The sequence below is a fragment of the Melanotaenia boesemani genome, chromosome 8 (genome assembly GCF_017639745.1).
Source record: "Melanotaenia boesemani isolate fMelBoe1 chromosome 8, fMelBoe1.pri, whole genome shotgun sequence".
Taxonomy (NCBI): domain Eukaryota; kingdom Metazoa; phylum Chordata; class Actinopteri; order Atheriniformes; family Melanotaeniidae; genus Melanotaenia; species Melanotaenia boesemani.
This window is the reverse complement of record NC_055689.1, coordinates 13,683,020-13,693,883: the sequence shown is the minus strand read 5'-3', so window position 1 is coordinate 13,693,883 and position 10,864 is coordinate 13,683,020. Positions and strand designations below refer to the sequence as shown.

The window sequence follows — 10,864 nt, the reverse complement described above, 5'->3', positions numbered from 1 at the left end:
CAGGGAAATGCCTATGTGAGGGAAGTGAATGGGGTCTTCAGCAGAGAACTAAATGAGAACAACCATCATCTAGATGGATCCAGTATGAAATACATGACAGCCTGCTAGGAGTCTGTTATATTGCATCAAAAGGCCATATTATCCATTTTGGATTTTTATTTCTTCCTGTGTGATATACAGCTACTTCAGCCTGCAATAGAACTACAATGTTATACAATTAGCAACCATAGGAAGTTATATTCCCCCACAAATTATATGCTACTAGTTTCCTGAAACACCTTCCTTAAATTATTTAAGTAGTTCAAGCTTTTCTGTATTTTTCTGCATCATCAAACACTTGCAACTGCCTCACACTTTTGCCAGACTCGGTCTTTTGTGTCATCAGAGGTACTCCAGCAACCAACAGTGAGATTAAAAATAATGCAGACAAATACAAAATGTTTGAACATAACTCTCAGCCCTGCCTTGGTAAAACACAAGGAACTGCTTGATACAATCTGATCTATGGTTGCAGCATCATCCTCGGGATGTTTCTCATCAGCAGGGTCAAGGTCAAATGTATTTATGTAGCACATGGTGAAAACAAGTTGATCAAAATGCTTTACAGTCCAGGAAGAGAGACGGATGAGAAGAAATGGAACCAAATACAGAAAACCCTGCTCCATGGTGTGCCACTTCCAAATAGCTACTGTTCAGTCAGACAATCGATACATAAAAACTTTATCGAGCATTGTAGTGGTGGTTAGGCTCAGATTCCATCACTCTTTGTACATACACTTTTTTTTTTTTAAATCTATTAAATACTAGAGTAAAGGTTGAGAATAATTTTCTCTTTTAACCATCACCTACATGTGGATGCTGGGTAGGTGACTGGGCTCAAACCAATCGCTGATCATGGCAGGAGCAGCAGCAGCAAGCATGAAGCAAATGGCAATGGATGAAGTGTGCAGGTTAAATAGACCTACCCAACTGGATGGGTATGATTTATATACAAGATGAACATTTGAGGCAGATCACATGGGGCTCTGATAAGAGTCCATAGAGTGAGGCATGATGGTCGCATCATCATGCTGAGGGCTTACTTTTCAGTAGCAAAGTTAAGGTCAAATTTATGTACCACACAGCAAAACAATAGTCAACCAAATGCTTTACAGTCCAAGGAGAGCAACGGAGAGATAAGGAAACAAAATCACTCCATGGTGCTGCAACAGATTAAACTTCTTGCATGACTGAACCAGAGCTCAGACAGTGAAGTGACTTCAGGACAAATCTGACTGTCCTTAAAAGGCAGAGACAACAGCCAGACTAAGACCCCACAGACCATCTGTGGAGAGATCTGAAGATGGCTATTCAGAGTCTTCAAATCTAATCTATTGGAGCTCAAGGGGATCAGTCAGGAAGAACTGGATAATGTGCAGAAATGCAGGTGTAAGTTCATAGAAACGGAACCCAAGATAATGCGATGGTTCAATTTTGAGGAGACTATTTGTTACTGCGTGCAGACTTATGATCTCTTTCAACCTTAATTTCAATTTTATTGAAAGGAACCCTGTAATGACTGACATCAATAAAAAAAACAACATTGTGCAATTATGATACAAATGACGAAAAACACTGAGGATTGGTTTCCTAGGCGAATATCATGATTCACTTTTATTAAAAGCATCATAGCTACAAGTCATCATACATGATGTCTCCAAAAAAACAAAAAAAAAAAAAAACAAAAACACACAAAAAGACACACACCAAAACAAAAACAAAACAAAAACAAAAAAAAAAGTGAAAAAAAAAACATTTACATGGTATGTCTGTAAACTTCAAGGCTAGATAAGAATTTTGAGGTAATGCTCTTCAGCTTGCTGGCTAAAAGTAACAAAAAGTCCTCTTTTTCTCAAGAAAAGTAGCTAAGTAATAAAGGTACCTGATTATTTTAACTCTTTAACACCAGTGCATCAACAGGAACAGAGTGAGAAAAATCGATTGCAGTTCTTACGTTATCATTTACAGTTTTAGTTTTATCTATTCATACGACACTTGTGTGTGTGTGTGTGTGTGTTGGGAGAGTGATGCTGGAACATTCAAAAGCTGCCTTGGTTATTGCTGTCTCAGCGTTAGAGAGGAGAATGAGGATCTTTGACGGGGAACTCCAGAGAGCCAGAACCGATCTTTCCCCCTCTGACTCGCTTCTCTCCCTGCATCTGCTGGGTTGGCTGTGATAGCAAACGTTAAGACCTGGCCACAGCGTGTGTGTTTGAATGTACTTTCAAATATTTGAACCACTTGCAGCACTTGATTGATGATTTTTCTCAGACACTTGAACTGGCCTTTGGGGAATCAAATCAAGCGCCACTTGCGCTTTTCAAGTATTTAAAACAAACTTAACTCAGCGACCAGAGTTGAACTTCATGTACAAACTAGTGAATTTCCAACTCGGTTGAAAAAATGTGTCTCAGTCCTGTTTGGCCAGGCCTGGTGTCAGTGTGTGTGACTAGAGCAACAGTCTTTAAAACAGAAGGTCACTAGGGAGCAGCACTTGGTCTAGAACTACCGGGATGTAAATGAAGTAAAAGAATATTTAATGTGGCAGCGACAGGGGGAGAGGAAAATAAACATGTCGTCCCCCCCCCCACCCTTTAAAGAATAAACCTGAAACATCACATCCCTGTGCGGACCGTCGCTCCAAATTCATTCACAGAGGACTTTGAACGGGGACGGCTGGTTTCGGGATCATGAGGCGGACCAGTCAGAAGACCTGACTGGTGGCAGACCCAGCCCGCCTGCCACCTCATTTACCAAAAAATAACCAGCCGTCTCCAAAAGAGATTCAAACGTGGCAGTGGAAAGACTTGAAACGGGTATTCAGTGTGGGACTGGGTTTAACAGTATTGGTTCAGCGTGCACACAAGCTCACACACACACACATTCATACACTCAAAAGGAAAACAGTTATGGGGACAACAGTCACAGAAGGGGTTAGTGTGTGTGTAGTGGTAGACACCTGAATGTACATCTGTGTGTGTGTGCATGTAGGTGCAGCTCACAATCAAGTATGCATTTAGATGTGTGTGAGAGACCGAGCTTTATGCCAGCCTGGTTTGTTTTCCTCATCAGAGTCTACCTGGTCTGATATGTGAGAACTAACGACAAATAATAATCCTGCTCTGAAACAGAGCAGTATGACTCCATTACCCACAATTCCTTTTGCAGCAGCTTTGTCAGACAGACAGCCGGGTTAGCTGTAATGCTGTTTCTTTTTGAGAACTGATGTTAGAAAAAGCACCGGCGACGGGCGTTTCTTCTTGTTTTGATGAGACGTTGCCAACAACAAAACAGTCCAGACAAAGTGAAAGGCAAAAATAAAAAAAGACATGAGCTGAAAGCAGCAATAATAATGATAATAATAATAATAGTACTATCGGAAACTTGAGAAGTCCTATTTGAGGGATTGTGGAAAAGGAAAGCGTGGGTGAACAGTTTACAGCGCACACAGGCCAACCAGAGAAAGAAACAGTCTTTGAAGAAGAGCTGAGCTCTGAGTGAGCTGCTGAGGATTTTCCCTGACTAAACTATTGATCAGAGAGGTTTAACTTAACACAAACACACCTCGTCCTCTCTGACGCTTAGTAAATACACATGGCAAAACAGACTGAAAAAAATAATCAACAAAAGAATGAAGAAAAGAAAACAGTTCATAATTGTTTGGATATTTCTGGTAGAAGTGTGTAAACGTGGTGAGGGGTGGTCTGAGGGGAGGAAATGTTCAAGGCCAGTCAGTTTTTTTTCCTGTTGCTTCAGTCACTCTTGCCTTTTTGCGGAGACGCTACCGCCTCCTCCTCTCCTCCCATCCTTCCTTCCTCAGGAACAGCACACTCATCCTCACCTGCTGTTTCACCCTCTGCTCCACCCTCTTTCTCCTCTGCCAAGTCACTTTCTGCTCCTCCTGCTTCACACTCTTCTTCTTCTTCCTCCTCCTCCTCTTCTTCTTCTGTAGGTTGTGTCCCTCCTTTCTTGTCCTCCTGCTCGTTTCTGGGAGGGTTTGAGGTCATGCCACTACCTCCCAGTGCTCCAGCCATGGCGCTCTGCAGCTCGGCCAGGGTGGAGGCTGTGGGGAAGCCAGGCAGGCTGAGTCCTCCGAGGCCTGGGGGCAGGAACATGGAGGGGTAGAGGAGGCCAGGGGCCATGGTGGAGAGGAGGAAGGGGTTAAATGCCAGGGAATTGGCAGACATGCCAGCAGCAGCCAGCAGGGCCGCTGCATCTCCGTTAATGGATACCTCTGCTGCAGAATCAGCAGCTTGGATCTTAGGAGCTGCAGCGACATCACAAAGTGATCTCTCCATTTTTTCTAAACCACCTTTACTCTCCATCTTCTTCATCTTCTTCACTCCCTCCTCATTTCTCTCTGCCTCCTCATCATCCTCCTCTTGCCCCTTGTCACCATCTCCTTCTTTCTCCTCCCGTTCCCTCTTCCTCATCTCCTCACTGTCTTCTCCCTCCATTGTTCCGTTGGTGTTGCCTGCTGCTGCGGCGACGGATGCAGAGGTGGCAGCAGCGGCTGTCGCCAGGTTACTGCCGAATAGCCCCCCAAGGCTGAACATGCTAGGGAGGGCGGTGGCCATATTGGGCAGCCCTCCCATACCTGGCAGCATGAGAGGCAGCATGGAGGCAGCAGTCTGCTTGGGGTCGGTGGGAGGTGGGAAGGCCATCAGACCAGCAGCCAACTGGAGAGACTGGAGACTCTGGAGAGAAGACAAGTCCATCCCTCCAAACAGACTGTTCAGAAGCAGAGGGTTGATTCCTCCTGCAGACAAACACATACAAAGTTCAGTATCCTCAGAATATAAACACACATCTAAGCTGCTAAACAACAAAGGGGTTTCACCTCCTACGCAACTCTGCAAAAGCAACTATTTTCCCCTGAAATGAAAATGACTGGTGTGTGATTAACTGATTGGTTAAGCACTGGTTTGTACCTGCAGATGTAGCAGCAGTAACCAGTGATGCCTGTGCAGCCTGAGCAGCAGCTGCTGCCTGTGCTGCAGCAGCTGCTTTAGCAATCTCAGATTTGGGCCGCCGCCCTCGACGACGCACACCCTCCTCTCTGACTACAGGGCCTGTCAGGAGGCGGTCAAACATGGCTTCTGGGAGGAAACCCTGTTTGAAGGTGGACTTTTGGTTAGAAAATGTTATTTCAATTTACAACTGATGTTTAAGATGAACCAGCAAATGAATAAGTTGTCTTTCGTTACCAACCGATTGTTTGACAATGTCTGTCCAATCAGGAGCGATAGAGAACTCAGGGTTCTCCAATAACCACCTGGGAAGCTCCTTCATTGGTGGAGCCATGGCTCCACCCATCTAAAGAAAGATGAGGATGACATGAGTTTCTCTTGAAGGACAAATAAATGTGCTAACACGTCATTTCGACAAGCCACCTGCACTGCTGCATCTGTTTGGAAACTGCAGGTGTGCATTTTACCTTGCGCCCATTTCGTCTGTTGACCACAGGAACTCTCTCATCCCCAGTCAGGGTGTTTATGTCAATCTTGTTGGGATTTCGACAACGGTGGCGCTTCTGCTTGGGCTTAGAAAACTGCGACAGCAGCAACTCCTCATTCTTCTGTAGTGAGAAGACAAAACATTAGGAGATGGGAAAATTAAGCTTACAGATCTTCAAGAGGCAGTGAAAACATACAGCCAGATATTACTAAAAGAAAATCTTGCTTTAGCTTGACACAAAGGAAAAACTATGAAGATTAAGATGAAAGGGGCTTTACTGGTGTAAATCCAGCCATGTCCATGCTGTATGTTGGGTGCTGCCTCAGCCACTCTCCTAGATCTTTGTTGGAAATTGCTGCCTCTTCCTCGTCCAGGCTGCCAGAGGCCAGAGATCTAGCACTGGGGCTCTGCTCTGGGACGGTAATGGGTCTTTGTGAACGGGCAGCTTCCTGAACCCCATCTACACCTGTAACCTTCATCCCATCAGCGTCATCCTAAAAACAATGTGTAATACAGGAAAAGATTAATTGGATGTAGACTAGAACACAACTGAGAATCACATCTGTGCAATCTAAGTGTTTCTGCTACATACCCCTCCTGCTCTCTTGTTGCCCATAAACAGCAGCTCAAGGCCTTCTACATTTTTCCTGCGGCCCCGCCTCCTTTTCATGATGGGGAGGTCAGCCTCTAACGAACCGTTGGCTCTGTGCCCTGAAGGAGGAGCTATTTGCAGCAAATCCATTTGGGCCTTGAGGGAAGGGTTTGTCACCATGCCACTGGAGAAGCCAGCCAATGAGGGGGTGGCCTTGTGATGATGGTGCATTCCCTAAAGTGAAAGTAAGATCAGTTCCATTAAATCAGCATAAACAATGAAAAATAGTAAACGTTTAAAGTTCTGGAACTACTAGCTTGTAACACGTGTCAAATCAAGGACTGAGCGGGTTATTGCGAGTACCTTGGTGAGGTCTATAGCCTGGTTCTGAGTCTCAGCAGCAGCATGGCTTTCCCTCAGCTGAGCCACCATCTCCATTAGATTACGTCTCTTGGCTGCCCTCTCTGCCTCAATCTCGATCTTCCTCCTTCTCCTCCTCCTCTGTCGAGGCACAGTCAGACTGAGAACATCCTCCTGTAACACAAGGTCAATTACTCATTTTTCTGGCCAAAAACAGCAACTTAACAAGGATCCTAGATGGTAGGAACTGATGACGCAAACAGAATACCATCCAGGTAAACAGCTGGCATTACTTTTTAGCCACTTAAATATCTGCAAGGCTGTAATCAATAATATCCCTTTTTGGATTTGAAGGGTGTTAACTATGTGCACACTTACATGAACATGGGGTGACAGTGTTTTATCCTCACTTCCACTGTATGGGGTATGGATACCAGCCATTGTCAGCTCAGCGAGGCTCCGCCTCTGCAGCGGGCTTTCAGTCACCATGGCTACAGCCGCTGTGCTTGCTGTGGATCCATGACCTGGCAGGAGGTTGCTGGGGAAGTCAAAGATGTGGCGTCTGTTGACAGGCCACTTGCCCTTCAAGACTGCCTCGCAGATATTATCCATCCTGTTGATCATCACTCGATCCTGAAAGGAGGAGAGAATAAAGAGGTGACGGATTATTCTGTTAAATTTCTCAGTTAGCTTGAGTCAAACATTTATTTTAAAACAGTTTAACCTTGTTTTTCTAAACAAAATGTGTTTTGTTTGGTTTTGTTTGGGGGAGGTGGGGTGTTGGAAAAAACAAACCATCTAATGTGTGCGTTACCTTGTGGGGGGAAAACAGGAAAAACAGATACTTAAGAGTCTCACCTTAGGCCAGAATGAGAAGCCGTAAGTTCGCTCCTGTAAGGCCTGCAGTGCAGATGTTTCTTGTAAGTCATCAGGGCAGAATCCATCTCTGGTCTCGTCCCGAACAGACGTGCTCAGAGAAGCAATACTCTCCTCATCAAAGTTCTTCTGCTCTGATGCAGCACTCGCTTCATGGAGAGAAAGAAAATCATGTTCCAACTCTTCATTTAGATAGTGCTTCCAAGTTGTTATCAAAGGATCAAATATTATTTTATTCTTCGCTGGAACTAATTCTCATTAAAATACTGACAGGCCCTAAGGGCAAAGCTACGAAATAGGCCTGTGACTGAGTGTTGGGTTCAACCATAATGGGTTTAAACAAAAAAATGGGATAACAAAGGCAATTTTAACATGCTAAGAACAATCTATCATGTGGAAGCAACTCTCTGAGCTCATCTGTCTTACAATAATCCAAAGTTTAAACATGCTCAGATACCTTCAGCTTGAGAAGATTTTTCAGATTTGTCATCTTCATCCATCCGCTCCTCATCTTCCTCCTCTGGGCTCTTCTCTGTGTCAGCAGACTTTGGAGATTTAAGAGACTCTGGGTTCTCTTTCTCCTCTCCATCATCCTCCTCTGCAGTCTTGCGGCCCTGCAGTGCTTGAGGAGAGGAGTCTGGATGTTCTGGGAGCTCGGCGTGCGTGTCCTGGTTGTCGAGACAGTCTTCAGGACTCAAGCTGGTTTTCTCTATCAAGCCTTTGTCTTGGTCATTTGTTGGTTTCAAAATCTTGTCATCCTCTTTAATCTGCTCCTCTTTCAGCGCTTCCTGCTCGCTTGTTTCTACCTTTGGTTGGGGCTCTTCTGTCTTGACCTCCTTAGGGGGTGACGCAACTGTCTCATCTTTCCCTTCTTTTACATCTACCTGATTTTCCTTTTGTTCATCAAGGGTTTCAGTCTTGGTACATGGAATGTCACTGGCATCGACGTCCTCCGTTTCCATTTTTACCTCCATCTCCGCTTTCCCTTCCTCAACCTTTATGTCCTTCCCTTCTATCTCCTCCTCTTTAGCTGCATTAACAGCAATTTTGGCAGCAGCTTCAGCACTTGCAAGCTCTGTGGGTGTGAGAAGCGAAGCACAGGTTGTCTCTGAAGTTCCCATCCCAGCTTTGGTGAACTCTCCCTGGGCTCCTATGCCAACACCTGTGCCTCGCTGACTGGTAAAGCGCTGGTGTGCCTCCAGAAAGGCTAACGTTGGGTCATTTAGGATGTGATAGTCTGTGCGGCTCACACCATGCTTAGAGGCCCCCAAGAGGAGGTCCCGGTCATGGCGTCCACACTCCCACCACTCTGGGAGGTCTGGGGAGGGTTGGCAGAGCTTGAGGCGTTCAGAGAGCAGAGGGTGAGGGAGGACCTGCTCTCTGATGCGACGAAGCAGCTCAATGCGGTACAGGGTGCGAGATGCTCGTTCCTCTGTGATGGGATCGATGATCAAGGTTGGATCTGGGAGTTCTGATAAGAAAACACAGAATTGTCCTTAGCAAGTCAATATAAACAAAGGTTGTTTGTCTGACCAAAATAAAGCATGTTTTACCTGTTTCAGTCTTGATCTGCATTCTGCAGACCCGTTTACACATGGCAATGAATGAGTAGTAATATTTCTCCAAGCTCTCATCTGTTTTCTTGTCGAGCCGAGCAAAAGCTCTGAACTGTGTCCAATCAAACTTCTGACGTTGGGTGTCAAAGACAACTCCAAAGGTTGACACAACACGATAGAAATCTGCCTCCTCACGTCGCGTCCATCTGAGAAAAACGTGAGAGAGAAGGTTCACCAGAAGGTAATATGTGATTAGATGATGTTTGTTATGCTTTGGTACTTTTGAAGAATGTTTATGGTGTTACATTATTGTAGAATCATGAAGAGGTGCAGAATAAAACCAAGATTCATGCGATCTTAAATGTAAAACTACCTTTGTCTTCTCTCTTTGTAATACATGGCTCCATCAGACATCAGAGGACTGCCGGTCAACACTGGCGAAGCCTCTGGCATGAACTGACTACCTTTGGCAAAGTAAGCGGTTCCTTTTGCCAGATACGGGCTTCCTTCTGCCATGAACACCCCCGAGCCATCTTGGATAAAAGTTGCTCCTCCTCCTGTTTCAGGAACCATGGCAATAGAAGGCAGGAACTCCCTGCGTCGTCGCCTGCGACCATCAGGTCGGTTGAGTGCCTCCTGGCGGAGCTGCTCTCTTCGGTTGGAGCGCTGGTAAGCCGTGATGAGACGACGCAGACGAGCTGTCAGTGCAGAGGCAGCAGGCCAATAGAGTCGCTCATTGGAGCCAGAAGCTCCGCCCACAGTTGGTGCACACTGACCGTTTTCACCCGATTTGACTGCAAAGAGAAGATATGTCATTGTCTTAATGCCATCACTGTTCTACAGATAACAGTGAATTTGTGGGTCAATAAAAGGTTGCTGTTCTAAGATGTCTCATTTTTACTTTTAAAAAAACCTTTTTGTTACTTTATCCTATAAAATACACTCCATATGAGCCCAGACTTACCTTCAGTCTCACCCTCCACTGTGTCATCTTTGTCATCCAGTGGAGAGTTAGTGAAGTCGTCTAGGTCATCTTTGAAGGGCATACGCAGTGGCTTATATTCTGGATCCTCATCCTCACTACAGAGAGTAATAGGCACAATCAGGAAATTTGACTGAAGAATGTTAAAGTTATTTTTTATGTTGACTTTAAAATCAAATCATCCAGATTTTAGGGACACTTGAAGCTTTGTGTTGCCAAAGAGAAAAAAATGGACGTGAAAGGCACAGTACAATACATCATAATGTGACTAATCCACAACAATTAAATGTACACTATAAGGATGGGCCAGCAAAAAGATGCTTTTTGGTCAGTGATGCTTGCTCTCTTACCCCTCAGCACCATCTGCCATCATGTCAGAGCCCCTCTGCTCAGCGGCGATCGCTTTGGCGTCTGGCATGCCCACTCGCTCCAAGAAACACAGGGTGGGGTCGGCACGCATGGAGTTGTACTTCTCATAGCCTGGAGAGAAAGATAAAGAGATTAGGAATACAGGCGCCTGGTGGTGTAAGAGGCTGCAAACTCGGTTTCAGCTGCTAACTCCTCTCATTTGCTTCTGAGAGATAAAAGGTTATTTTTTAACACATCCAGCTAGAGGAAAACTCCTAGAAAGAAGTGTGAAATAAGTTCTGCTTTCTAGCTCGCTTTCAGACAGTTGGACGCACACAGTTGAGACACATGCACACAGACACAAAGCATTCACATTAAATGAAGGAATAGACAAAAACAGCAGCAGAAGGGCAGACCCCAGGAGCCAGCTGCTGACAAGAATGCCAGTGTGTGTGTTTCTGTGTACACTCATCTCTGTTCTGCATATGCGTGTACAGAGTGTGTGCTGATCCAAGTGAGCCTGCAGGTGCTTATTTGTGTTAAGGAAAAGAAAAAAAAGAGGGAGAGCTCAAGGCAGGAAGAGGAAGAAAAAGTGTGTGTTGTGGAGTCTGAAAGTGAACTACTGGGTGTGAGAAACTGTGCGTGTTTGTCCGT

The 10,864-nt window shown here is 45.2% G+C and overlaps 1 protein-coding gene across 1 annotated transcript in view; it reads right to left on the bottom strand.

Annotated features, from left to right (window-relative positions):
* Positions 1 to 1,621: 1,621 nt before the first annotated feature.
* The window catches only part of chd7 (chromodomain helicase DNA binding protein 7), a 74,570-nt gene continuing 65,327 nt past the window's right edge, over positions 1,622 to 10,864 (bottom strand). The window contains exons 28-41 of the mRNA XM_041991783.1: positions 10,213 to 10,342; positions 9,845 to 9,960; positions 9,254 to 9,674; positions 8,878 to 9,086; positions 7,782 to 8,795; positions 7,307 to 7,473; positions 6,827 to 7,081; positions 6,452 to 6,622; positions 6,089 to 6,322; positions 5,775 to 5,990; positions 5,477 to 5,617; positions 5,251 to 5,355; positions 4,971 to 5,151; positions 1,622 to 4,798 (exon numbers count right to left, since the gene is read on the bottom strand). Coding sequence (XP_041847717.1) covers positions 3,792 to 4,798; positions 4,971 to 5,151; positions 5,251 to 5,355; positions 5,477 to 5,617; positions 5,775 to 5,990; positions 6,089 to 6,322; positions 6,452 to 6,622; positions 6,827 to 7,081; positions 7,307 to 7,473; positions 7,782 to 8,795; positions 8,878 to 9,086; positions 9,254 to 9,674; positions 9,845 to 9,960; positions 10,213 to 10,342 — 4,367 coding nt within the window. The 3' untranslated portion in view covers positions 1,622 to 3,791. The remainder of the gene's footprint in view (positions 4,799 to 4,970; positions 5,152 to 5,250; positions 5,356 to 5,476; positions 5,618 to 5,774; positions 5,991 to 6,088; positions 6,323 to 6,451; positions 6,623 to 6,826; positions 7,082 to 7,306; positions 7,474 to 7,781; positions 8,796 to 8,877; positions 9,087 to 9,253; positions 9,675 to 9,844; positions 9,961 to 10,212; positions 10,343 to 10,864) is intronic.